This window comes from Camarhynchus parvulus, chromosome 17, assembly GCF_901933205.1.
Source record: "Camarhynchus parvulus chromosome 17, STF_HiC, whole genome shotgun sequence".
Lineage (NCBI taxonomy): Eukaryota > Metazoa > Chordata > Aves > Passeriformes > Thraupidae > Camarhynchus > Camarhynchus parvulus.
This window is the reverse complement of record NC_044587.1, coordinates 2052159-2079388: the sequence shown is the minus strand read 5'-3', so window position 1 is coordinate 2079388 and position 27230 is coordinate 2052159. Positions and strand designations below refer to the sequence as shown.

General features: G+C 55.4%; 3 protein-coding genes across 4 annotated transcripts; 1 reads left to right on the top strand and 2 right to left on the bottom strand.

Moving 5' to 3' along the window:
- Positions 1 to 502: 502 nt before the first annotated feature.
- Positions 503 to 7713, bottom strand: PSMD5 (proteasome 26S subunit, non-ATPase 5). Its single transcript, XM_030961319.1, is given in 11 exon segments — positions 503 to 2369; positions 2845 to 2985; positions 3425 to 3534; positions 3709 to 3751; positions 3753 to 3901; positions 4346 to 4488; positions 4834 to 4943; positions 5597 to 5725; positions 6560 to 6673; positions 7223 to 7367; positions 7535 to 7713. Coding segments are annotated over 11 exon segments (1518 nt in total). The 5' UTR covers positions 7711 to 7713; the 3' UTR covers positions 503 to 2111.
- Positions 7714 to 8937: 1224 nt separating this feature from the next.
- Positions 8938 to 16458, top strand: LOC115910995 (protein CutA homolog). Its single transcript, XM_030961624.1, has 6 exons — positions 8938 to 9031; positions 11148 to 11296; positions 13995 to 14054; positions 15178 to 15223; positions 15457 to 15506; positions 15949 to 16458. Exons 1-6 carry the CDS (start codon positions 8951 to 8953, stop codon positions 16049 to 16051), a joined length of 489 nt encoding a protein of 162 aa, XP_030817484.1. The 5' UTR covers positions 8938 to 8950; the 3' UTR covers positions 16052 to 16458.
- A 999-nt stretch (positions 16459 to 17457) lies between these two features.
- PHF19 (PHD finger protein 19) lies at positions 17458 to 25005 on the bottom strand. 2 transcript variants are annotated; one of them, XM_030961726.1, is made up of 15 exons: positions 24968 to 25005; positions 23686 to 23871; positions 23352 to 23433; positions 23155 to 23250; positions 22963 to 23063; positions 22714 to 22862; positions 22277 to 22372; positions 21983 to 22051; positions 21553 to 21673; positions 21075 to 21142; positions 20479 to 20649; positions 20305 to 20386; positions 19964 to 20049; positions 19766 to 19861; positions 17458 to 19472 (listed from the first exon to the last, which is right to left on the bottom strand). In XM_030961726.1, exons 2-15 carry the CDS (start codon positions 23860 to 23862, stop codon positions 19133 to 19135), a joined length of 1734 nt encoding a protein of 577 aa, XP_030817586.1. In that variant the 5' UTR covers positions 23863 to 23871; positions 24968 to 25005; the 3' UTR covers positions 17458 to 19132. The 2 variants fall into 2 exon arrangements, with proteins under 2 accessions (XP_030817586.1, XP_030817585.1); XM_030961725.1 differs by lacking the exon at positions 24968 to 25005 and adding an exon at positions 24816 to 24869.
- Positions 25006 to 27230: the final 2225 nt, after the last annotated feature.

The window sequence follows — 27230 nt, the reverse complement described above, 5'->3', positions numbered from 1 at the left end:
ACAGACACTGAGCCATCATGGAAATTTCTCAAGCAATGCTGTTTGTTAACATCCATCAAATGACAAGGTTTGGTTTGGGATTTTTGGTTTTAAACCAAATGTTCAGCATGTTACCTCAATTCTCCAGCATTCCATTTCGGGTTTTCCTCAGCTATTTCCACCTGTTACTTTAAGGGGGGATGACAAAAACGACACACTTCAAAATTGTAATTTCTATCAGCTACAGCAGCAGCATGTAATCCATATGGCAATGTACTGCATGGGCAGGGAACTGCCTCTGAGTAATAAGGGGAAAGTGATCAATTAATCAATCAACTCTGAGCTCAAAGCTCAACAAAATAAAGCATATGTGTATACATAAAAAAAATCCCCTTGTTTGGCATCTCTGCACATTCTAAAATATTGTCTTTGGCAAATGTACCATGCAAAGCAGATGCTAAACACTCAGCACACAGAGTAGCCTTCAAAAGCACCAGCTGAAAACACACATGGAAGAGGCTCATGAATTGCAGAACAGGTTTATATATTGATTTCTTTTACTGACATTTCAGCACAGGGCTCGTACAGAGCCACCAGCACACAAAGCCACCTAAAATAACAGAGCTGAACTGCCCAGAACAAGCGCAAGCTAAGGACTTCTACATTCTTTTATTTCCTTTTTAGTGCTTTACTGTGTTTGCTGGATGCAGGATCCATGAAGCTCCTGTGCTTTCTCCAGACATGACACACTGCAGTGCATTTCTCACTGGCAGATCTTTATTGGGCACATTTAGGGTAAAAGCAGCAGCATTGGGATGCAGGATGACAACTCAGGGACATCTTGGGCAACAAGGCACCTCACCTGCATTCAGACAGCTTAGCAAACATTAAGGGATCTCCCCCAGCTCCTCTGAGCTCTCCTGGGCAGCAATTTTTGGCAGGCAATGCCAGCTGAACCTCCACCTCCCACAGGCAAAGCCAGAGTTCCTGCAGGACAGACCCTCCTGTCACACTTTACTAAAAGAAGCCCCAAAGTATTAATTTCTTGTTTTATTCTGCTCCCCCTCAACAAAAAGAACACAAGGCTTTGACAGAAAGTACCCTGTGGTCTGTTTATGGGCAAAGACACATCACATGTCATGGAGTGCCCAGCCACTCCTGATCCTCTGCCACAGCTCTGACATCTTCAAAAGAAGATTCCAACTTCCTAAGATGCCACATTTCCATACTCCCACTTCATTCACTCCCTTCAACACAAGAGCTTTATGTTCTTATCCCTTTTAATTTAACTCAGGTAACTAAAATACCACATTTCTTTAAATAACACTTTAAAAAAATTGCACCTCTGTTAAAAAATAGTGTAAACAATTCAAGATTTGGTTCTGAAGTAGCCTTGTAGTGCTCCAGCCACTAAACTGAGCTGCCACCCCACAGCACAGCCAACCAGGGACACAGAGCTCCCTGGTGGGTTTGATCCCTACAGAGTGCAATGATTTGTTTTAAAAGGGCTAAAAACTTTTTCTTTTCAAATCCTCAGCAGAAAATGTAAACAATATTTAGGATGATTTATTCCAGCAAGACTCACACCCAGCAGGTTGAAATCAAGAGAATCCAGTCCATACTCCCTCATGTGGACAGCGTCACTTACTCAGCAACAGGATTCTGACAGAACAGACTGTTCCATGCAAGTTCCGACTTTGGCAGGTAAAAAAAGGAATTAAAAAAGAATATAAATTATGGCAGCATCTGAGGTTACAAACCTTGAGGTGTTTTGGTGGTTTTTTTTAACTGAACTGTAACCTACTGATAAAACACAACAGAAACTCCAAACCCAAGAACAATTTAAACAAACACTGATAAATTCTGCCAAATAAAACACAGCCAGCAGCTGCTAAGTGCTCACCTGGGTTACCTGCCTCATGAAGCACACAGGGAACTTCTGCCATGACATTTTAGGGGGAAATACCAAACAACCTTTAATTTGCTCTCCTGACTCATTTCAAATAGAGTCAAAATATCTTCACACTCCTTTAAAGAGACAACCTCCAGTGTGGAGAGTTTTTACACCTTGTACCTCAACACCTGTGCCAGGACTGTGTTCTGCAAGAGGGGCACCCCAGACACCAAGGACACTATTCTGCTCCTTCCACAGCTGTAGTAGAAGCTGCTTTAACATAATAGGGGCCCTCGAGCAGGTAAGCCCTGAGCCTCAGGTAGTACTGATTGCCAAAGATCTCTGCAATGGTTTTGGAGTTCACCAGGGCCTTCACCAGTTCGTATTTTGCATCCTTTGAAGCTTTGTCAGGCTCCACAGATCTGTCCACAACGTACTCCACAAACCCTGGGCTGCTCAGCATCAGCTTCTGGGCCCATGGTTGATTTGCAATGGCCTGAATAGGAAACAAAAGATGTGAGAGGTGGGGGAAACATTTTTTAAAAAGCAGTTACACAGTAGGGGTTTTAGTACAGGGACAAGGGACAGGAAAAATTAAATAAGAAACCACCACTCAAATCAAGCAGCAGGGTTTAACACTGGAGAACAAGTAGAGCTCAGTGCTTATCTTCAAAGTTTTGAGGGAATTATCACAGCAGTGCCTCTGCTAGAGAAGCAGCACCTTGGAGCACAGCTCTTGCCTTTTTTTTCCCCCCTCTCCAATTTATCAGAAAATTAGCATTACAGACATGATGTGTCTGCTGCATCATTTAAATGGGGAAGCCAAGTGGGGCCTGAGGGAAAAGGCCTTTTTCTGACCACTTCTGAGCTTCAACTAGAACTTGATGGTATTCACTTCCAATAAATAACTAAATCTGAGACTGAATGGCACCACAAGTCCCTCCCTGATGTTTCAAACCAAAAGCACTCACAGTAAACACTCGTAAAGCCCCACAGTGGAGATCAGGGAATGGCTGAGTGCTGATGCTCCTGAACAGCTCCAGGGGCTGGCTGGACAAGGATGTGAACCAGGATTCAGTCATTCTTAAAAGGTCTTCTGTCTGCTGGTCTGGCTGCATAAATCACAACAATGAGTTTGATTAGGATTATGAAAAGCTTTCAGGTTTTTGGGGTGTGTACAAATGGTTTAATCACCCCTTTAGAGCTACACTGTTAACCCAGATCCCTGAATCCAAAGACCACAGGGACTGGAGCAGTTTGCCCCCATCTCTCTGAGCACAAGGATATGAACCTGCTTACTCTCATTCCCTCATCAATGAAGTCTTGACTCCATCTTTTATTAACATTTCAGAACACCTGGCACCTTACAAACAAACCCAAACCTTTAGCAAACCAGTCAGGGAATTTCAAACCAGTAAATCCATGACTCACTGAAAGCACCACTGCCACCCAACCTAGAGGCTGCAAAATGTCTCTCACAGTTACTCAGGTGCGTGATGAGTTCATTCTTGGAGATTTAAAGAAAAACCAAAGTCAAAAAGCCCAACTTACAGGCAAGTAAAGCAGGGATGAAATCGCATCCAAGCACCGGAGCCGTAACTTGGTGGGGGCATTCTTGGCCTGGTGCCCTATTTTGCTTAAGAGATTTTGAAATCTACTTCCTTTCAAAACAAAAACAAAGTGCTTTTAATTAATTCAGCCAGGAATATTGTTACCCAGCAGTTACATTATAAATTTATTCATTAGATAAATGAACATATTTTTTATTTCCTTTCTGTATCACCCCAAACCAATTCACTCTTATGTTATAAAGTATTATGAAAAAAGATACTAACTGGTTTTCTGTAAAACCTGTTTGCCTTCCACATTTGATCCCAAGGATTCCCAGTGTGTCCACAGCCACCCCAATCATGGTTGGATCCTGACTTTCTGCCATTTCAAAGACTTTTTCCATAAAGACAGGGTAGCGCTCACAGATCTGCTGGGGACTGTCCACAACAGCCAGATTGCCAAAAAATTTAACAAATCCTGAGAAAACAAGACCAAAAAAGCATTGAGTGAAAGAACAGCAACTTCAGCAAAGGCAAAATTAAATGTAGATTAACGTGAGACTGATTTGTTCCTAAACATGTGGTATTAAGGCTGAATAGTGTTGGTAAAAAGCTCAAAATAAAGACAGAACTAAGCAACAAGCCAAATATTTTGACTGTTGCTTAATTCATGATGTTTGTATTCCTAAAAAAGGGTACAATAACACAAACTTTAAAGCTACAGCACAGCCTGCCCAGATCTTACTGAGGAACATCCTTCAGACTGGACATGTACAATACTGGATATTTAAAAAATGCTGAGGGACAATCTAATACTCAAAATTTCCCTTGAGCTTTCAGCAGAGAGGCTTGGCAGTGCTGCCCATTTAACCCAGTACCAAAGCAAGCAGCAAAGGCTGGCAAGGAGGAACTCAGGTGGCACCTGGCAGGTAGAAGCTGGAGAAGGGGTCAGACTGTGCCCCCAGGATGATGTTGGAGATCCTGTCGATCACTCCCTGCTGGGCCAGGTACTGCCGGCCCTGCGGGCTGTGGGCCAGCGCCGTCACCATCTCGATGCACGTGGCCCTGCAACACCAAAAAAACCAGATTTGGGTTTGTTTCAGCGAGGCTTGAAGCACTCAGTGATTTTAAAAAAGAAACCACACCCATAAGACACAATCCCAGCAAAGAAACCCAAATGATCCCAACTGCTCTGCTCATTCATCTCTTTAGATCTGGGAAAGAGCTTGAAGTGTTTCTGCTGCAGCCACACACGGTAATTATCACTCCATTAAGATATTAACTATTTGACACCCAAGGCAGTTTAAGGAGAGGCAAGCACAGCGTTTTCCTTTTTACAAGAAACACACACAAATACATTTGTTAGTTTTACCAATGGTGGAAATGTCCTGGGCACACTCGCCAACATACCTGACCAGCACATCCTCTCCAGTCAGCTCCCCAATTAACTCAGAGATTAACCCACTGCTGGCACAGTAATTCAGAGACTCTGCTGACACTGATGAAATCTCCACAATTAACTAAATAAAAGCAAAAAGGACAGTTTATAAAAACATTATTATAATTCACTCCAACAGCCAAATACATCTTCTGTGCTAATTAACCTCACATATACTGAATATGGAATTAATCACATTTTTATCATTAACCCAAATGTCTGCCTGAAGCAACTTCATAAGGAGTTCCAAGTTTCCAGCACTTGCATTTGATCTCTATTCACAATCAGCTCTTCCTGTGCTATCCCCATTAAGCTCCAGAATGATTAAATTGTGTTATTCCTCCTTTGCCAAACATCTCTAGACTGACAGCTGGCATCTCCCCAGAACTCTTAGCAGCACTTCCCACCCAAAAGTCAAGAGGCTACATTGAACTATTTTACTTTTATTTTCAGAGAAACAAACACTTTCTGGTGCCTTTAGTGATTCTGTGTAGCCCTTCCAATGCCTTAGGCACCACAAGTTAGAAAATGAACAGCAATTCACACTTTTACACCGAAAAATGAGAAAGAGAAGTTACTGCAGCATGGGGTCTCTGACGATGTCATCTCCCTACTCCTTTCTAGTTTTGGTACAACACAGACATGAAGGGAAGAGGGTAAAGCAGACAGAAACAACGATGTAAAAGCCATAAAAGCCAGGCTGGGAGCAGGAGCAGCAGAGGAGGTGCCCTGTACCTCATAGACCCGGTAGCGAACGACGTCACTCGTGGCCATGACCCTCCTCAGGTCACCCAGCAAGCTGCTCCCAAACAGGGCCTCCAGCCCCTCCTGGCTCTGGGCTATCCTGGACAGAGATTTGATGGCCTGCAAGCAAAAACAGGAGCTTGTTACTGTGAAAAATGCGTGGTTTATCACTGGCTTTTGGCAAATATTCAAATGAATATTATATGTGTTGTGTTATAAAGTGATGCTGTATTAATTCTCTTAAGTAGCGTGGTAAATATAGTTTTAGGTTATAACAAAATGTTAAAATAGAAACTGTGGTTTCTAAAATAGAAACTATGGTAAGGTACTCTTTTTAAAGAAAGGACTCGCACTGAGATAGCAGCCACAGGACACCTGAATCTTTCAGAGAAACAGAATTTACTGCCCCATTATCAGGAGACATGAACTTCTTCCCGTCAGGATTCAGAGGAAGAAGCTGACACTGACCAGACAGAATCCTGTGTTTGAATGGAATTTATGCTTCATGTATGAGGTGTATGAACATGCAACAGGTTATTGCTTTTAAGGGTTAACCTTCTGTTCACGTGGGTCCTTTTTCGTGCTCCTGCTGCCCAGAAAAAGGCACCCAGACTGTCCATAACTCTTTGTTTCTATTGTCTCATATTGTCCTAATCCAAACTGTCCAAATTATTATTACTCTAATTGTATTACTATTTTTATCACCATTTTATTACTATTAAACTTTTAAAATTTTAAAAACAAGTGATTGGCTTTTTTCACATTATTAAACAGCAATAAATCAGACAGAGAAGAAAATCTGAGACTATCAGGTTTTAGTTCTTTATTAACTTCTTAACTACAGCTATACACTTAAATTTAATTATAATTCACTTTCCACTGATGACAGCTCATTATTACTGCCACCCAACCACCTCAGCTGGCAGAGGAATGGGACAATAAAGGCACCTTTACCTCTTTGGCCACTGCTATTTTCTCTCCACCAATGCAGTTTATGATTTGCTGTAACAGCTCAGGGCTGTGCAGAATCTCTGGGACAGCAGCTGAGTCCTCAACAATCCTCCCAACCTGATCAAAGAGACACAGAAAATAACATGAGAACAAATTCCTTCCCACTGTAAGGATACTCAAGCACTGGAACAGCTGAACAGAAACCAGAGTCACAATTTTTTGAGGTTTTTGGCTCAAAACCCAACTGGACAACACCTGAGCAGCTGATCTTAGCTGAATTTCTAAAATCCACCCCAAACCACAACATCCCACAATCCTCTCCTTTGAAATCAACGCAGCAAGTGTCAAGCTCTCACAGCCTGTTTGGTGTTTCCAAAATAGCGTAAAGTATCCTGAATATCAAACTGTTGTTATTTTTAATTCTTCCATCACCTGGAAAGCTTTAACCAGGACACGTGGCAGAAGTTTTATTCACAACCTGCTTTTGTCAGGACATAGTTTTGGGCGTTATTACTGACATATCACAAAGCATTATATACAGTGCACAGTAATTATCCCAAATGGAACAAGTGCAGGACACAATTTCTGCTTTTATCACAAAGGCTGGAAAGAGCAGATGGGACTAACCCAGAGCTCTGTCCCCTCCTCCTGGAGGAAACCCTGTACCTGGGACATGGTGAGGATCTTCACGGAGTCGTCGGGGTGGAAGAGGCCCTTCTGCAGCTCCTCCCTGAGGCTCTGGATCACGTAAAGGGGGTCCAGGGCCTGCAGCAGCCTCTCCAGGATGGAAACACACGCGGACACCTGTTCCCTGGGCGGGACGGAGAGAAAACCGAGCCCTTGAGCAGAGGGACATCGCTGTGCCACCTCCCGCCCCGAAAGAGGGCAGGGAATGAGCCGGGGAGGCGGCAGGAGCCCCCCGCTCCGGGAGAACAGCAGCGGGGCCGGGCAGGCCCGCGGCACCGCGCCGGAACTCACCGGTCATTGACGGCGAGGAGGCCGAAGAGCGCCCTCAGGTGGTGCTCGGCGAGGCGGGAGCGGAGGGCGGCGAGCGGCACGGCCTGCACGGCGACCCGCAGGGCCCGCAGCTCCTCCGGGGCCGCGTCCCGCCGCGCCGCCCGCTCCAGCAGCTCCGCCGCCGCCTCCTCCGCCATCTTGGCCGCCTCCGCCGTCTCCCGGGAGTCTCGCGAGAACTCGCCCCGCCCGTAGCGACCGCCGGGCGGGGATATCGCGAGAACTCGGGTCGCCCGTAGCAACCGCCGCGCCGTTGCTAAGGGCGCCCTTTGCGTCTGGCAAAATGTAAACAAAATGTCCGCGCGCCACGCCCCCCTGGCTCCGCCCCATTGGCTGTGCGCGGAGGGGGCGTGGCCTCTGTAATGATGTGGGCGTGGTCCCGGTAATGAGGGGCGTCCTTTAATGAGGGGGCGGGGTTCCGTTGATGGAGGTGTGGTCCCGGTAATGAGGGGGCGTGCCCTCGGTAATGAGGGGGCGTGGTCCCATCGGCATGGCGGGTCTCCATCCCCTGAGGGGGGTGGGGGTCGGTGCTCGGTGTCGCCGTTTTTTGCGAAACTGCCATAAACGGCGTTTATGTGGTTCGGGAAGGGAAAGCGCCGATCCCGAGAGCGCAGGAACAGCCGGTCCCATCCCGGTGTGTGCCCGGGGCAGCTCCCGGCGCGGAGAACGTGCCAGCCCCTCATTTTCTCGCGTTTTGCAAACAAACTGATGCTGTCAGATAACTCCTGTAACTTTGTGCTTCCAGCTCTGCGCAGGATTCCCTCAAATAAACCTGTGACAGACAGGCGGCTCCGGCAGGCTGGCAAGGAGGGAATTCTGAGAGATCGTGGGGACAGACTGGGGGACAGTAAAAAGTTACACGGGGGACAATAAAGTTACACGGGGGACAATAAAGTTACACGGGGGACAATAAAGTTACACGGGGGACAAAGCGCCCGGCTCTGCCCTCGGGAGATTTTGGGTACAGCCCCTGCCCGGCGGTTTCCATCCACAGAGCCCCAAACAGACGAGATCTGAGGAAATACCAATTTTATAGACAGGGAAATGGAAGCAAAGGGGATAAATGGGTCAGCGCGTCTCAGAGCGCCGGGATGGCTCCGGGGCTGGCACTGAGGGACAGCCTGGAAACTTTGGCACCAGCTCGGGGCTCTGAGCGCACTTTGGGGTGCCCAGCCCCGGTATTTGCGCCCCCAGCCCGGCAGGTGCAGAGGCGGCGGTGGCAGGAGCGGACCCCGCGCTGGCCGGTCCCGCGGCGGGCGGGCCCCGGCCGGGAGGAAGGACAGCAGGAGGAGGAGGAGGAAGGAGAGGAGGAGGAGGAGCCGGCGGCGCTGTCCGGCGGCGCTCCCGGCTCGGGCACAGCAGGTGGAGGGGCCGGCGGGCATGGAGGGGCCGAGGCAGCGCTGCCCGCTGCCCCCCGCTGCACAGGGCTGGGCCCGGCCCGGCCGCGGCACCGCGATGCTGGTGAGTGCGGGGGGACGGACCGACGGACACGGGGACGGACACGGGGATGGATGGATGGATGGATGGATGGATGGATGGATGGATGGATGGATGGATGGATGGATGGATGGATGGATGGATGGATGGATGGATGGATACAGAGATGGACGGACACTGGGACGAACACGGGGATTGACGGACAGGGGGGTGGACAGACACAGGGACGGACATGAGGATGGACACAGGGATGGATGGACATGGGAACAGACATGGGGAGGGACATGGGGACGGACGGACATGGGGATGGATGGATAGATGGATGGATGGATGGACATGGATGGATGGATGGATGGATGGATGGATGGATGGATGGATGGATGGATGGACATGAGGATGGGATGGACACGGGGATGGACAAAGGGCTGGGATGAGGATGGACACACAGCTGGGATGGACACGTGGCTGGGATGGACACGGGGCTGTGATGGGGATGCAGGACATGGGACACTCCCTGGGGAGCACAACAGACCCCAACCCACACCGAGCAACCATGGAAATATCTGTGTGTGCCTCTGCTAGCAAACCTCTCCCCAAAACCATCGTGCAGGAGGGGTGCACTCCCTGTGTCTGCTGGGAGAAAAGGAAATTTGCAAGTTTTTTTTACACTCAGCATTGCCACAAGTTGTGCTCAGTTGGGGTTTTTTAACAGAATCTCGTCAAAACTAGGCAAAAAGTCCTGGCAGGGCGATTCTAAACCTGACGGTGTTTATAGCTCACCAAAGCCAGAAGAAGCGTTGCAGAAATCTGAGTCTCTCTGCACTAAACTGGCATTTTGTGCTTTTCAGTGAAGTTCTTAAATCCTCACAGGGGTGTTTTCAGTTTTTTCACTTCAGTATTTTGGCAATCATTACTTTGATTGGTTTATCAGGCAGGAATCCTGATGTTTCACTTCTTTTTTGCACCATCCCTTAGCAAATACAATTATTCTGGAAGAAAAAGGGGGAAAATCTTCCTTTTCATAAAAAAAAGGTGGGGAAACACCAGAAAACAAAACAAGGTAGCATTCATGTTTGTACTGATATTCAATCACAATTGATCCTGGGGATTTCCTCATCACGTGCACGTACATCTTACAAGATTAATCATCATCAGGCTGAACAGGTTGGATGTTTGGTTTTTTTTCCCTGAGCAAGGAGCATGATTACATTTTAATCTGGAAAAATAGGTACAGCAGCACAACTCTGTTTGGCTTGTAACTCACTGAGCAGCTTCTGGGATTTGTTGCATAATATTTGTTAAATGGTTTAGTGGGGAAAAAAGGAGCACAGAAGGAGCTCTAAAAATTAGGATGACAAGTCTTGTGGTAATAAAGAATTTCCTCAAATGGATCGGGAAAGAGGAGACAAGCAATACAGCACATCAGTCATTTTCCAAATGGAAAGGAGTTCCTGGCTTTGTGGTGGCAAGAGAGATTTTTAATTCAATTTAAAAAAAAAGAAAGAAAAAAAAAAGGAGAAATTTCTACATTAGTGCTGTAACGGCAGGTTTTTCAGAGGAAAAAGGAGGGTGGAAATAAGGGGGAAAAGGAATATATTCTTAGCATTTTTTAAATCACTGCAGCTGAACCAGGGCCAGATGCTGTTTATGTCAAAAACAAAACAAAAGACAAAGGGAAGGCGCTGCAGCCCAGAGTGGCACCATCCTTCAGCTGCTCCCCAGCACTCCAGATTAACCTCCCCATTCCATGTCCTACCTCCTTATGCTCCTGCAGAAAGCCAGTCCTGGCTGCTGGGCTGGGGTCTGGAGCCCCCATTGGTCTGGGGGTGACCTCCCACAGTCGAGCCCTGGGCTGATACAGCCTCAAAAGTGCCCTCTCCTGCCCTGAGCATGAGATCGGCCCTCTAGGAGGGGAATGAATCCCCCTAGGAGCAGGTTCTCATTTTAATTCACTCACCTGAGCACTCACCTTAATCCAATTTAACCGGTTAAATTGAAATAATTCAATTAATAAATTAGTTAATTCCATTTACCTGGTTCCTGCAGTGCTGAGGAATGTCCCTCCAGCCCCAGACAATGCAAATGCTGTTTTCCCAAGTGCAATATTTCACCTGCCACCTCCTCTGGTGTTCTCTCCGAGGCGCTGGCGCTGCTGGTGCTCCTGCACCCCCTGCTCCGGGGCCTGGCTCTGCAGCTGCACTCGGCTCTCACGGGCAGCTCCGTCCCCGGGACGCACTCGGTGGTTTTTGTCACCTGCCTCAACGAGCGCATCGCCAGGGACATCGCCAGGTACGGCCACGCCAGCCCTGCCCGGCTGCTGCAGGGGCTGCAAGGCTGCAGCAAAGCTGCATTGCTCCTTGGCAATTCGGGCTGCCCAGAGCAGCTAGGGCTGCCCCACCCCTGGCAGGGTTTGAGGTCAGGGTGGACATTGGGATTGGAGCAACCTGGGATAGAGGAAGGTGTCCCTGTCATGGCAGTGACATGAGATTTAGGGTCCCTCCCAAGACAAACCATTCTGGGATTTACCCCATCCATGCTGCTTTCCACTGAGTGTACCACAAGCCCTTGCCCAGAGCTGCTGTGTCCCGAGGAAAGCTGGCATTTGCCTCTGGAGTCAATGCCATGGTGACAGCAGGCAATTCTCAATGCGTTTCACTGCCTTGTGTTTTCCAGACCCATTTTCGTGACTCTGAATTTCTGGGTTCTCAGGTGGATTAAGTTCCAACCTGCCACATCCTTTATTCCTCCCTAGAACAGCACAGACAACAAAATGCCAGGAGGGATATTTATAGAGAGAGACCAAGCAGAGTGCTCTGACATGAGAATAAAGGAAAAAGGGTCCACAACAAACACTTCTGAGGCACCACTCTGCTCACCAGGCAAACTCCAGGGAATGAGGGCTTTTCCTCGATTTTCTCCTTCTGTTTCAATATATGAGACACTTTGGGTGATGTTTTGCGTGCAGAGTTCTTTTCACACATCTGTCAGCCCTGCCTCAATGGATGGTCTGTTCAAAGAACTGAACCCGTGTTGCCTGGGGAAGTGTTTATGATGGACCGTGGAGTTTCCTGCAACACCTCCTGTGCTGTTTTCCTGCTGCCCTGCTGCTGCCAAAACCCCTCCATCTCAGCAAAGGGCTCAGGAACTGACAGGCTACTGAAAGGGAGTTTGTGTCACCTTAAATACTGCAACTGTGTTGAGAAACTCAAATAGAATTATGTCTGCTCTGCTCGATGTCTCCTAAAAAAAATTGGAGCAACTGTACCTGGTGAAAAGAGCCTCAGTTCCTGAAAATGCCTCATCTTAACAGCTTTGCAAATGCTTTCCACTCTTTGTTGCTCATCTTGCAGGGAAGGGAGAGGAGATAAATCACTCCCCCTTGCTGAGATATGTGTACTTTGGTTGTGGTTTTACTGGTGGAGTAATTATTCCTTTGTTCTGGAACGGGGAGCAGTGAGCCCTGATTGCAGGGGATGACCCAGGGCTTCTACACTCATTTTCCCCCACTCCCTTTCCTGTGTTTATTCTTGCTTTGCACTGCTCAGTGGAGCCCTCGCTCAGATGGATCAGTCTGCAAGGAAATTTTCCACTGGTTCAAGGGAAAGGGGTTCAAGCTTTGGGAAAGCAGAAGAGCTGCAGGTAGAATGCAGCATCTCAAGACCTTCTTGCCTGTCCTGGGGGGAGCTGACCCCCTTGGCTGAGTGGTGTGGCCACTGCACCTCACCCAGCTTGCCCAGCACCCCACCAGCCCCCACTGCTGCCTTAGATTTGTGTTTATCATTTTCTTTGCTTTTCTGCTTATTAATATTTCATCTGTCTCACTTCAGAGCAAAGAAACACACAATTAAATACCCAACCCAAAGTGATCATGTATTATGCAGACATTTTCCACAGATCACATTCAGCTTCTCACAATGTTCTCTGTTCCCCTGGTGGCCTCTTGTTGCTGCTCATCTTGCTGGGACCAAGTTCAGGATCTCAGGATCTCAATTTATGGGGACAGAGCACTGAAACCAAAAGGTTCCTGTGCTAAAGGAGCGGCAAGTTGCAGGCAGCAAATCCAGACTGATTTGTGCCATGTGTGACATGACAGGCACAGCAGGGGTGGCTCTGCTCGTGCTGCTGCACTCTGTTGCTCCAAAGATTAACTCAAGATGCTCCAGGAGCGTTGAGTGCCTGGACCTGCCTGCACATGGTGGGAGCACACAGCCCAAACAGCGCTGAGCCTCCTGGGGAGCTTCTCCTCTCCAGCCATGGTCCCCTCAAACCAGTGCTGAGGCAAACCAAGGGTGGGGTCACTGGTGCCCTGCCTGAGGGACAGCTGCCACCTCTGTGAGAAGGGCCAGACGCTGCTCTGGTCACCAAACACAACACTTCTTCTAAAAATCTTCTAAAAATCCTTCTTCTAAATCCTTCTTCCTTTCTTCTAAAACTCCTCCCTGAGGTTGTTTCAGTGCTCTGTAATCTCTGAGGTGTCGCTTCTTCCCGAGCAGCTCTGCAATAACAAACAGCCCTCAACTCATGGAGGCAGCCCAAGGGAGGGAATCTATCTGGGCTTCAGCCTTCTAGGATATTTTGGGTTGAAAAACCTTGATGTTTTTCATTAAGGATGCACATTCAGGCTGCTCTGGGAGGAAGGGGCACAGCTGGACAGTGGCAGACAGAGCCAGGCTGGGTTTTTGTGGTCCCACATTTCAGTCCCTGCCCTGGTGACCCCACAGCCAGAGGGACACGGGGCTGGCACTGGGCAGGGTCCTGCAGGCCAGGAGCAAGCCCCAAAGTCCCTCCTGAGCACAGGGAGGGTCCCAGAGCCCTCCAGGAGGGCCTGATCTGAAATATCTCCAGCCAAAGTTCACCTTTGTTTTCTCAGGGTAATAAGTAACCCAAAATTCAGAGTCTCCAGTGTCAAAGCTGACAAGGGAATGTCCCCAAGGCTGGGGTGAGCTGTGGGCTGGGCTGGCACTGAGTGCCCTCCTGTGTCCCCCAGGGCCATCATGGACAGGAGGCTGGCTGCCTGTGTGAACATCCTGCCCAAGAGCTCGGCCCTGTGAGTAGTGCTGGGCATTCCCCACGGGAGGAGCAAAGCTGGGCTCTGCAGGGAGGGAGGGAGGGGGGGGATGGACACAGAGCTCGGTTCCAGAGGCTGCTGGGTGTGTTTGTTGTTGCAGATGGTGGGGATGAGGCTCACTGTGCTCGCTGAGGAGGGCAGATGCTCTGGCTGCCCGTGGGGCTCGTTCATTTATTGGGCACTTGGCTGCACAGACATCCAGCAATTGAGGGTTTATGGTCTTGAGGACGTGGTGCCTGTTATTAGAGACTCGAAAAAGCAGCCAAATAGGGACCAGAAGAGGCTTTTGCAAAATGAAGCAGCTTTTTCAGGCAGGAGGAACAGCGGGTTTGACCTTGGAACAGGCCCAGCCCTGCTCTGCAGGTGTCCTCAGCTGTCCATGCAAAGGGACTGCACTTGCTGGAGGGATTCAAAGCCCCAAAACAGCTTTTCCTCACAGAAACCCCCGGCAGAAGTGAGGAGCAGATCCCACCCCAGTTTCCCTCAGGAGGGGATCCCACAGTGCACCCCATATCCCACCTGAGGGCAAACCCAGTAACCCCTTCTTCCCCTAATCCATCCTTTCCTACAAACCCAGAGGGCAAACCCAGCAACCCCTTCTTCCCCTAACCCCTCATGTCCTACAAGCCCAGAGGGGCAGAGCAGAGCTGCTCCTGCAGCTCCAGCTGGATCCTGCTCCAGGATCCTGCCCTGCCCGGAGCCCTCCCCTGCAGGCAGATGAGATCAGGACAGCTCCTGGCAGCGGAAATGTTTTCAAAGGTCACATCTGACTCATGAGAAGTGCAGCTCCTCTCCTGCAGGGAAAGAGAGGAAGAAAGCTCAGCCTCCCTGCAGGCCCCGTCCCCCAGCCACGCTCGGACACCCCAGCCCAGCCAGTCTGCCCTGCCAGTCCCCCTGGGCAAATCCTCTGGAGGAGGCTCCTGTCCATAAATCTGGGGTGCTCACCCGTGTGCTCAGCAGTTTTGGGGCCAGAAATGCTTCTCGAGCCGCTTTGTAAAGAAATGGCCACGTGCAAAAAGCACCAAGCAGGGACAGTAACCCGAGGGTTGGCATGGCTGCAGCAGAGCTGGATTTGTTGATGCTGCTTTTCTTTTAAATCCAGATATTTCTGGAAAGGGGAACTGGAAGAATCCACTGAAATACTGCTGGTAAGTGATCATTCCCTACATCACAAAAATCCCTGATGCAAAAGGCCCCAAGGGTGGCACCAATCTGCTGGGTTTGGGATCATCCCTGGGAGGGAAGGAGCCCTGGGAGAGCTCCTGTCACACCCTGGCCGTGCATGGACAGCTCCTGTCACACCCTGGCCATGCTGCACACCAGGACCCCTCCATCCCTTCACATCTCCCCTGGGGTTTGTTCTGTTTTTTACTCCCCACAGTTGGTGAAAACAAGGACGTCCAGAATAGAGGAATTGTCCAACTACGTCAGGTGAGGCTCTGGCTCTGCAGGAGCACTGGGTGTCCCATCCAAGGTAGGCTGTCCCCTCCTGCTCCAGCTTTGGGGGTTCCTTGAGCCCCATCCCACCCAGTGGGGGTTAAGTGCTCCTGCTGTATCTCACAAGCCAGAAAAACCCAGAGATGGCACCAGCAAAAAGGAAAAGGTGGCAGAAACATCAACTGCTGGGCTGGATTCGAGGAGGGACGCTGCTCCTCGCACCGGTTATCATTCCCTGACAGGATTTCCTGCAGCTCCCGAGCGGGGGGCACTGGCAGCTTGGGGCCAGCCCCGGCAGTCTGCGGTAACCCCAAAGCCAAAGCAGAATTCCCACGTGGCCCAGAGGAGCCGCGGGTGCTTTGAAGTGCGGGAGGGCCGGGCAGGGCTGGAGCGGCTTCCTGACTCCGCTCCTCCTCCGCGCCTGTTTCCACTTTAGATCCATCCATCCCTTTGAAATCCCCGAGATCATCAGCCTGCCCATCGACCAGGGGAACCCTGCCTACCTCCGGTGGATGGAGGAGAGCGTCCCACGGCACTGAGAGGCGCAAAGTGCCGCTCATTTTTGGGGAGCGGCTCATTTTTGGGGAGCCGCGCCGAGGCAGCTTTTATCTTCTGGGGTTTGCTGTGGCACAGGAGCTCGGGATTGGGAAAGCTCCGGGAGCGCTGGGCAGCCCGGAGCCGGCCCAGGCTGAGCTGGGGAAGAGCTGCCTGCACCCAGAGCTGTGCGTGAGGATGCGGAGATGCCCCTGTCAGGACACTCGGGGCTGTCAGCAGCGAATTCCAGCCGGGAGCCGTGGCCTGGCGGTGCCGTGTGTCCCCACAGCCAGCCCTGACCCTGCCTGGGCCCCCAGCATCCTGCCCGATGTGCCCCAATGTGCCCCGGCCGGGCACCCCCTCCCCTGGCGGCTCAGCCCTGCAGAGCCCGGGGAAGCAGCAAAGCCCAGCAAAGCCCAGCAAACCCCAGCAAACCCCAGCAAACCCCAGCAAACCTCTACAAACCCCAGCAAACCCCAGCAAACCCCAGCAAACCCCAGCAAACCTCTACAAACCCCAGCAAACCCCAGCAAACCCCAGCAAAACCCCAGCAAATCCCAGCAAACCCCAGCAAACCCCAGCAAACCCCAGCAAACCCCAGCAAACCCCAGCAAACCCCAGCAAACCTCAGCAAACCCCAGCAAACCCCAGCAAACCCCAGCAAACCTCTACAAACCCCAGCAAACCCCAGCAGGATTCAGCTCTCCCTGTCATGGAGAGCTGGGATGAGCTGGGTGGGCCAGCTCAGGGAGCCCAGGTGCCAGCAGGACCACAGACAGTGGTATAAAGGACAAGAGTAATCCAGTGGTTTTAGGAGCCACTCATCTTGGTGCAAGTCCAAGTGAAAGTAATGGACCTCTCACTAGTCCTAAACACATTCATACTTTTAACCCTAGTAACCCTCTCCACCCCCACCTATCTCCACTTCTACCCAACAGCCTCAAGAACCCCCCAGCACAATTACAAACACAGTCAAAACCTCCTTCTCAATCAGCCTAATCCCAATAGCAATCTACGTCCACTCCTTCTGAGAGTGAAAATTCATTATAAACTTCAAAACCCCCATCAGCCTAAAAATAGATTTCTACTCCCTCACCTTCTTCCCCATTGCACTGTTCGTGGTCCTGCTGGCACTGTGTCCCCACCCCACCTGAGCTGAGCTTTCTGCCAAGCTGAGCTTTCTAAAAGGATCCTCATGTTCATGGTTTCTGGGACATAATTTAGGGAACATTTTTGGGGTATTTATGTGACTGGGAAGGGAATAAACAGGAGTTTCTTACCTGGGCAGGAGGAAAGGCCTGTCCTGGCCTTGCACACCTCAGCTGGCACAGAACACAGCCCAGCAGCACAACCCGTGCTGGGCACTGGGCACCCCAACCCAATAATGCTCACACTACAAAAAAACAGTGACTTTGAAAAAAACCCCACTTTTTAATTGTACATCAGACATATTAATTACAACTCGGGTATAACGAGAGGTGCTTACAAGCAGCAACCTGAACTCAGAAATCAGAAGGTGCACAGAGTTGTTATAACCTCTATTACAGCGAATGCAAAATATACTCTGCAACAAAAATACTTTTAAAGGCTCCACATTCAATTCTCTGCAAGAAGCCAGGAGAGAAGGAGAGGGAACAGGGAGGGAGCAGAGAGGAGCCAGGGCCACATCCTGTGGGTGCTCCCACTGGGATAACCCTGCTCAGCCCTGGCACAGCTCTTGGCAGCCCCTTGGAAGGGCTCCATAGGCACTAAGAAAGGGAAATATTTGAAGTGATCCTTCAAGGACAAAGCTAAGGCAGGACAGGCAGTTCTCCAGCTGCTGGACCCCTCCCTGCCAGGGATGGGGGGACCTGGCAGCCCCTGTCCCAAAGGGACAGGGACATTGCTGTGGATGAGTGAGATCCCACAAGCACAGGTAGGACAGGACCCCACAGCCCAGCATGGCCCAGCCTCCATCCCCTGGGACAGCCACAGTGGGATGGGGGAGAGATGAGGAGGACATTAAAATATCTCTCTGTCTCTCTAAAGGATAAAAATCTAACACATCTATCTGATATTGTAATATTTTTTAGAAGCCAACTGCTCTGCTCCTGCCCTAGCTGGCAGTATTGCTTTGTTAAAGGAGGGGCTGCTCCTTCTCTCCTGCAGACAAATCAAGCCCAGTGCTCACAAACATCAGCACTACGAGAGAGGCACAGCCAGGAGGCCACAGGGATGGACACAGGGATGGCCACAGGGACCCAGCACAGCCCCTGCCCCCCTGCCCTCCTCAGCCTTTTTTGGTTTGTCTGCTGGTTTGGCACGTTTGGGATGAAGATTCCTGTAGAAACAAAGGCCCTGGGCTCCGCTCTGTGCAGTGCCCATGGTGGTTTTAAGGCAAAGGAGGATTTTTTGGACGATCTCTTCCAAGATCATGATTGTCAGAGCAGGGAGATGAAGCTGGTGCAGCAGCACACACAGTCCAGGCTGTGGGGTGAGAGCCCATCTGCCCCACGGCTGCAACAGCCACACCTGGGCTGGGCTTGGGGCATTTTCCTCCCATCTAAAGCAAACAACATTCCTTCAGTGAATGGATTCAGGACGAGGTGGAAAACCCCGGGAGCTGTCCCCAGTTTCCCGAGGGCACAGGGATGAGCTGAGAGCCCAGGGATGAGGAGGGGCTGGTGTTTGGGCAGCAGGAGCTGCTGCTCGGTCAGGCTGGGACGGCGGGAGGAGCCAGGCTGTGCCAGGCACAGGCCGAGGTCCCTCTGTGTGAGCAGGGGGTGCCCCCCGAGCAGCTGCTCCAGCTGTGCCAGGGGGACCCTTCTGGAGGGGCCGGACCCCCTCAGTGCTCTGAGCAGCCCCGGGCTCCATCAGCAGGGCACGGCTGGGCCACGCTCTGCATAAACACAGCCAAGGAACTAAAAATCGTTAGCATTAAAAACTAGAGTGTCAGGGCTTCAGGTTTCACTCCTGGGCAGCCCTGCCTGCCTGGGCGCTGCCTCCCCCCGCGGGGAGGGACCAGCACCTCTCCGGTGCCTCGGCCTTCCCCAGCAGCCCGATCTCCTCTGCTCTGGCTCCGGGAGAGGCTCGGGGGCGGGCGGGGCTCAGTAGGGGGTGGTGCCCTCCCACTCCACCAGGTACTGCACCTTGCCCTCCAGCGTCACCCGCCGCGCCAGCACCTGGTACTTCTCGCCGCACACCAGCCGGCCCGCGGCCCCGAAGTAGCTGCTGATGGAGGACTTGAGGTGGGACAGCGAGGAGTCGTCCTCGCTGATGCTCTCGAAGGTGTGGCTGTCGATGCCGTCGTCGGGGCGCTCGGGGCCGGCCGCGGCCTCGCTGCCCTCGGGGCGCTGCCCGCCCAGCTCGGCCCCTCCTCGCCGCTTGGCCCCCGAGGCGTAGGCGGGCACTGCCAGCTTGCGCTTGCGGCTGCCCACGGTCCTGCGGCTGCCGGGAGGGCACAGGGCAGGAGTGAGGGCGGCACCCAAAATGTGCCCCGCCCGGGCTGGCTTCTGGAGGGAGCCAGGAAGGCTCCATCCCATTTGGGAGAGCCCAGCAAGGACTGATGGCTCCGATCCTGCACCCCCAGCAAGTGCCACTCTGGGACCCCCAGCCCGCTTTGGGGCACAGGCAGGAAAAGCTCCTCAGGATGGGACATGAAGAGGGGACACACAGGACCTCGCCTCCCTGGCCATGCCACCAGGACCCCTCCAGAAGGGGGCAAGGGGCACAGTCCTCACCTGGACTCGTAGGAGAGGCTCGTGGTGGCCGAGCCTGAGGTGCTGGTGGCATCTGTGGAGTCCACGTCCGATAGGAACGTCTGTCCTGAGCTGGCACTGTGGATGGGGTGGGATGGGACAGGCTGGGATGCAGCATCGCCCCTGCCTGGCACAAGCAGCACCCCTGCCCCACCCCAGCCCTGCTCTGGCTGCACAGACCTTTTCAGGCTCTGGATCTCGTCCAGCGTGAAGTCGAAGATGCTGGCCAGGTGGTGGTTGGTGCTCCAGGCCGAGGTGAAGTCACTCTGTCACAAAAACAAGCTCACTCCTCACTGCCTGGCACAGGGGTGCTGCCCACGCCCCGCGGCTGGCACCCCCTGCCCGGGCCCACCACGCTCCTTCCCAAAGCAGCACGGAGTTATCCTGCCCTGGAAGTGGCTGGGCTGAGACACCCCCCGAAGTGAGGGACAGGAGCTCTCAAACCTGCGGGCAGCCCCGGGCCGGGCAGTGCCCCTGGGGCAGCCCAGGGCCGGGCAGAGAGGAGGGGGCGAGGCACTCACGCTGGGAATGGCATCCTCCAGCAGGAACTTGGCCCTCTTGCGCCGCGTTCGCTTCTGCTGCTGGAGCTGCCGCGGCAGGAGGCTGCAGACAGGGAGTGAGTGAGGGGGGCAGGGGGCTGCTGCTGCCGCTGCTGCTGCTGCTGCTGCTCCCGCCGGGCCAGCGGGGCCGCTCACCTGTCCTTATGGGCGTATTTGCTTTTCCCCCTCTTCTTCAGCTCGCAGGAGCCGCCCTCGCCCTCGCCGGGGGCCTTGTCCGGCAGCACCTTGCTGGGGGGGTTCGGGGGGACGCGGATCCGCAGGCGGAAGATGCATTTCTTCTTTTTGATCTCCTTCCCACACAGAAACCTGGGCGCGGAGGGGAGGGAGCAGAGCCCTCAGCCGGGCTGGCACGGGAGCATCCCGCATCCACTCCGCGCCATCCCACATCCCCCCGCATCCACCCTGCGCCATCCCGCATCCCCCTGCTCCATCCCGCATCCCCCTGCTCCATCCCGCATCCTCCCTGTGCCATCCCGCATCCCCCTGCTCCATCCCGCATCCCCCTGCTCCATCCCGCATCCCCCTGCTCCATCCCGCATCCTCCGGCTCCATCCCGCATCCCCCTGCTCCATCCCGCATCCCCCCTGCTCCATCCCGCATCCTCACTGTGCCATCCCGCATCCCCCCTGCTCCATCCCGCATCCCCCTGCTCCATCCCGCATCCCCCTGCTCCATCCCGCATCCCCCTGCTCCATCCCGCATCCTCCGGCTCCATCCCGCCCGGCTCTCACCTGCTCTTGTAGCTGTTGAGGGCGTTCAGGAGGTGGGGGCCGCGCTCCGAGATCGGGGTGCCCGTGAGCTGCGGGACAGGGGCACGCAGGGCTCAGTGCCCGCCCTGCTCATGCAAAATCCAGACAGACGGGGGAACCCGAACTCCGCCTTTCGGCTCCTGCCCGAGGCCGGGCAGCGAGGGAGGGACGGAGGCAGCCAAGGCCCGGCCAGAGCCACCCAGGTCTGGCAGCGCTGCCCTCGGGGAGTGCCCCGTCCTGCCCCAGGACAGGTTTGGTGGTGTGGGTGCTTCTCCCAGCTCCAGCTCCCGCTGGGAAAGGCGTCAGGTCTGACACTCCACCACGGAAAATCCCAGCGCAGAGGAAGGGGATCGTTAAACTCCTCTGGAGCAGGAGCTGCCCTGCTGAGTGCTGCACAAGCCGGGGTGACATTTCTCACTCCCATGGCTGCTCTCCAGCCCAACCCAAGGTGTGTTTGTACCTTCCCCAGCTGCAGAGGGTCCCAGTGGTGGTTCACAAAGGCCAAGATCTCCTCGAAGTCAAAGTATTTCTTCTTGCTCTGCACACCCAGGTTGTAGAGGGCGAGATGGACGATGTCCACCCTGCAGCAAAGCGGGGCACAGGGTCAGCAGCCCTGGCAGGATGGTGCCACCCCCATGCCCCGTTCTGCCAGTGCCACTACAGCTCCCAGACCCTCCAAACCCACCAAGTGTGGAACCTTCCCACACCTCACAGGGGAAGCAGCCCGGCCCAGAGGTGTATCCCAGTGAATGCCACAGCCAGAACAGCATCCCTTGAGCTTTGGGGGGAGGTGGGACACTGCCTGCAGCTGAGCACTGGCAGGGATCAGCCAGCCTGGTGTCCCAGAGCCACCTGGGCACATCCCAGAGGAGGCAGAGCCCGTTCCTCACCATCTCAGGGGCAGGCGCTTGATGTACTCTGGTCCCTGGTTGCACACAGAGCAGAAGAACACATAGAACCTGCAAAACACCAGGGACAGGCTGGGAATAAGGATCATCCTCAGCCATGCAGGGCCTGGGACAGCTGGGACAGGGCCAATGGTGACAGCAAGGCCGGGGGGGTGGGGCTCTGTGGGACAGGGACACCTGATCCACGGCAGTGTCAGATGGGTCAGGGACACAGAGCTGGGGTGTGCCCATGGGTCCCCCCTGGAGCCACCCCAGCCATGCCCAGCAGGGCTGTACCTGTCCCCAAACATCATGGGGTCGCTGAGGCACTGGGTGCAGGCTTCATGGAACCACTGCCGGCAGCGGTGGCACTGCAGCATCTTCAGGTACCACCTGGGCAGGGACACAACGGTGACAGTGAGGGCAGCATGTGGCAGCCACTGCCCCAGTCCCCTCCCAGACACAGACCCCAGCCAGGGGAGAAAGTGTGTCCCTAACCCGTGTGTCTGTGCAAACAGAGACCCAGATGGCAGAGGCAGCAAAGCTGCTGGCCCCAGGGCAGTGCCCTGCAAGGTTGGGATCAAACATCCCCACCCTGATCCCATCTTCCTTTCCCCCACAAAGCCATTGGTGACACTCAGGCTGCCCTTACTGTCCCCACAAAGCCACTGGTGACACTCAGGCTGCCCTTGCTGTCCCCACAAAGCCACTGGTGACACTCAGGCTGCCCTTACTCTCCGGGTCCCCCGCAGTAGCAGTAGCACTGCTGCTGGTTGGTTCGGTGTGGGGAGTCCCACTCCAGCAGCTCGGGGTTGTAGGACAGCACCATCTTCACGGCTTGCAGCGTCCTGGCAATGGCTCCTTTCTTCAGGGCACCCCCTTTCTGCGGGAGAGGCAGGGCCGGGGTCAGCAGGGCCGCTCTGGGACCCCGTCCTGCCCCTTGTGCCGGGCACGGAGCGGGAGCGCGGAGCAGCCGCACTCACCCGCACGGCCAGCGCGAAAATGCAGCGGCGGCAGAACCACGGCGTCCCCAGCGGGCCCTCGCCGCCGCTCGCCACCGGGATGTGGCACTGCTGGTGGTAACCTGCGGAGAGCCCGGCATCAGCCCGCGGGGCCGGGCCAGGCTCGCCCGGGGCGGGCACGGCAGGGCCCAGGGAGGGGACACCCACACTCACCCAACCCGCACTTCCCGCAGATGAGGATCTCGTTCCTGGGGCCCGACTTCTTCCCCAGGCAGATGCTGCACTTGGGCTCCTCGCCCGGGACGCCGGCTGTGGGACCAGGGTGACAGAGGTGGCACAGCCACGTCCCCGTGCTGCCGGGAAAGGTCCCACTGCACGGCAGCGGGAAAGGCGGCTGGAGAAACACTCACCATGCTGGATGTCCTTCCAGAGGACCCAGTACTTGGAGTTGTCCTCAAACGTGACGAGGCAGCTCTGCTTGGAGCCGCTCACCTGCCAGAGGAGAGCAGAAGAAGGGTTGAGGGTCAGCTCCCATTCCCAGCACGTCCCTGCTTTCCCTGGTGCCTGGTCCTGTCCCTCGGGCTGCGGGCACTCGGGTTGGGGTGTGACACCCCGGGGCAGGACGCCGACCCGAAACGCCCAAGCCACCATAGGCCAGCACCCCCTGAGCCAGGGAACGGCACCGGTTCCGCTGGCACCGGCACCACTTCGGGTTCTGCCGTTCCCCGGGGGTGCCCACGTTACCCTCTTGATCTTGCCGAGGTAGTAGAGCCCGTCTGTCCAGCGGCACAGCACGTACTGCCCCTCGCTCAGCCGGACCATCAGCTCCCGGCAGCCGCTGCCCCTCCGCGCCGCCTGCGGGACACGGCCCGCGGCCGCGTACACATCGCGGATCAGCGGGCTCAGCTCCGTGCCCTCCATCGGCACAGCCTGCAGGGGACACACACGCTGGCACCCGCCCCCCGGCACGGCAGCATCCCTGAGCGTTCTGCCCGGCAGGACCGAGCCTGGAGGCGGCTCAGCCCCACCAGCAGGGGCTCAGGACACTGCAAAGCAGAGCCGGCGAGGCGGTTCCTTTCCACGAAATCCAGGGAGCAGCCAAAATCTTTGCTGCTGGTGAACAAGAGGGATTTAACCCCCCACAGGCTCCCACAGCAGCGGGACACGCCACAGGTCCGCGTGGTTCCCTTTTGGGAAGGGGCACATAAGGAATAAAAGCTTTAAATGTACTGTGATTTTAAAATCACGATTTCTGCGCAGTTTTGCGGGCTCCCAAACCACCGGGACTGCTGCCGGAGCAGGGATGTGCCAGTACCACCCACAGCGAGCGAACCCAGGCGGCCAAATGTCACCGCCACGAGGTTTGGGGCGCAGGAGGCAGAGAAACCACGCACAGCAGAGCTGCGATCCCCACGGACACCACGGAAACGACTTGAAAGGGACTTTTCTCCCCTTGGAGCTCCCGTCACGGCCACACGTGTGGCCTCATGGCACCACGCGTGTCCCGGTGCCGCGGATCGCGACACGAGCCCGCTCCGCCCGGCCCTGCCATCCCTGAGGACTCCCCGCTCCCCGGGAGCCCCGGGAAGGGCAGAGCGATCCCGCTCCCGGCAGAGCCCGGGGCTCACCAGCCGCGATCCGTCCCGGCAGCGGCGCCCGCCGGGTTCCCGCGTGGGAGCGCGTCCGAGCGCGGCGGCAGCTCCGCTCCGCGCCCCCGGGGCTCCCGCAGACCCCCGCGCTTCCCTCCGCCGCCGCCGCTCCCTCCCCGGGGCTCCCGCCGCTCTCCCCCCGGCCCCGCGGACACGCGCGGGAGCGCCCACGCCGCTCCGGGGCCGGGCAGCAGCGGGACCGCGTCCCCCGCGCCCCGGTGGCACCTGCCGGGGGTGGCCGCGGGCAGCCCCGAGCGGCGACCGCGGCCCCGCCGCCATTGGCTCATTCAAAGGCGGCCGCGGCGCCTCCGCCCGCCCGTCCCGCCCGTCCCGCCCGTCCCGCGCGGTGCCCGCGGCGGGGCCGGCGCCGCCCTTACCGCGGTGCCCCCGGCGCGCTCAGCGGGCGCTCGGGGCGCGGGCCCGGGGGGCTGCGGGGCCCGGCGGGGGCCGGGCGCGGGGCGCCATCTTCCCGCGCTTCCCCCGCGCTCCCGCCGGCATTGACGTCCCGGTTATGCAATTAGCGGGGCCGCCCCCGCCGCCTCCCACGGGTCCGGTCCCACCGCAGCGCAGCGCATCCCCGCGGCACCCACCGGCACCGCACGGGCCGGACCGGCACGGCACACAGCGGCACCGACCGGCGCGGCGCGGACCGAACCGGACCGGACCGGCACGGCACCGATCCACTGGCGTGACACGGACCGGCAGCGACTGGACTGGCACCGACCGATCGGCATGGACTGGCATCGATAGGAACCGAGCGGACCGGACCGGCAGGGCGCACCCGGCTCGGCACATCCCGGTGCTCCGGAGAGCGCAGGCGGCATCCCCGGGGCCGGGACGGAGCACCCAGGGTCGGCCACGCACCCACCGCCCGTGGAGAGGCACCGTCACCCTCTGCCACACGCGGGACGTCCCCGCTGTCCCCTCGAGCCGCGGCTGCGGCCACGGAAGGGCTTCCCCCGGTGCCCCGGGGCGGGGGCGGGCAGGGGGTGGGATGCGGGCAGTGCCTGCGCAGCGTTGTCCCGAGAGGGAACGACCTGTGCTCGCCGGGATTCCTGGAAGCGGGAGCAGCCTTTCAGCCTTTCTCTGAATCTCACAGAGAAAAATCAGTCGCTGTAAAAATGCTTCGGTCGGTGCCAAGAAGAAATCTGTAGGATTTGGTGTTTGTTGGAAAGCGCTGCTGGAAAAGCAATGTTTTCCAGGCTACTCGGGCCATAGGAGAGCTGATTCCCAGTGCGGGGTCTGGGCCAAGCAGAGTCCGTTCGTTTTCCTGTCCGTGGTGGATGCGGCCCCGGGAGCTGGGGCTCAGACGTGTCACAAAGCTCGAGCTGCAGGCGAGCGGCGCCAGGGGAGAGCGGCACGGCCCGGGCTGAGCCTCCCTTTCAGCACCCGACACGCGGGAATCATTTATTTAATCCAACTTTCCCCATAAAACACTGGTGTCACAGTGCTGCACTTGCGGAGGGGTCGGGAAAGGCGATTCCCTGAGCCGCGGGTCCGGCGCGGCCGCCCTGCCGCTCCCAGTGCGGGGCTGCGTGAGAAAAACCCTGCGTGCCAAGTGTGCCACGCCGAGCCGTGCCGAGCCGTGCCCCCAAGCAGCCCCGGGCCCCAGCTCCCCGTGAGTCACACCGGGATCAGCGTGAGTCACCTCGGGACTGAAATAACCCGCAACCCTGGAGGAGCCCCGCTCCTCGCTCCGTGCCCCGCGGCTGCTGCCTTTGCCCGAAATGCCCGGGGCTGCTGCGCTCCCGGACAGCGCTCCTGTCCCGGCCTGTCCCGGGGGCACCGGGGGAGCAGCTCCCTCCTCCCGGCCCCGCAGCGCGCTGGGCGCTCGCCGCAGGAATGCGGATGGAGCGACACGGAAATCAGAGCTGGATGGAGTTCACCGGGGGTGTACGCAGGGAGAACCTGACTGAAACCCTTCCACACGGAGAGAGAGCACGGGAACATCGCGTTGGGACAAAACTCTCCAACAAAAGTGGAAAATAAACCACCAGAATTTGAGATGTATTCTGTGTTTTCTAGTAACATAATTACAGCAACATAAACCAGATTTAAGTCTGGTTTCTTTGCAGGTGCTTCTGTCACAGCATCCAGCAAGCCTGGTGACAGATCGCACTGCAGTGAGCTAGTGGGTGCCGCCCTTCTTCTCCTCTTCCTCCTCACCTTCCTATCTCCTCTTTTTCCTTCTCTTCATCCTCCTCTTCCTCCCCTGCACACGCACCTGGCTATCCCCTGATATCCCATTTCTGTGGCGCTGTGGGATGGCGGTCCCTGGCGGGCTCTGGGGCTGTGACACCGCTGGAGCAGCTGGGCGCTGGTTGGGCACCCAAGGCTGTCCCTCTGTCTGTGCCGCAGCAGGGCAGGAGTATCCGGCCGGTAAAAGCAGATTATTCTCTGAGCACGGGAACAGAAATGAACGAGAGCCCCAAAAGCGGCCACAGCTGAGGGCAGCAACCCCGCACCCTCCTCGGCCAGGGAGTGGGGCCAGCGCAGCTCCAGAGCAGGACTATGGAATCCCAAAAAAAACCCAGCTTTTGCAGAAGGATTTGAATGAAGCCCCGTGTAGATAATACTCCAAACTCCCATTTTTTCCTTAAAACCTTTTGCTTGCTCCCCACACCCTGCCCTTGCCGAGGG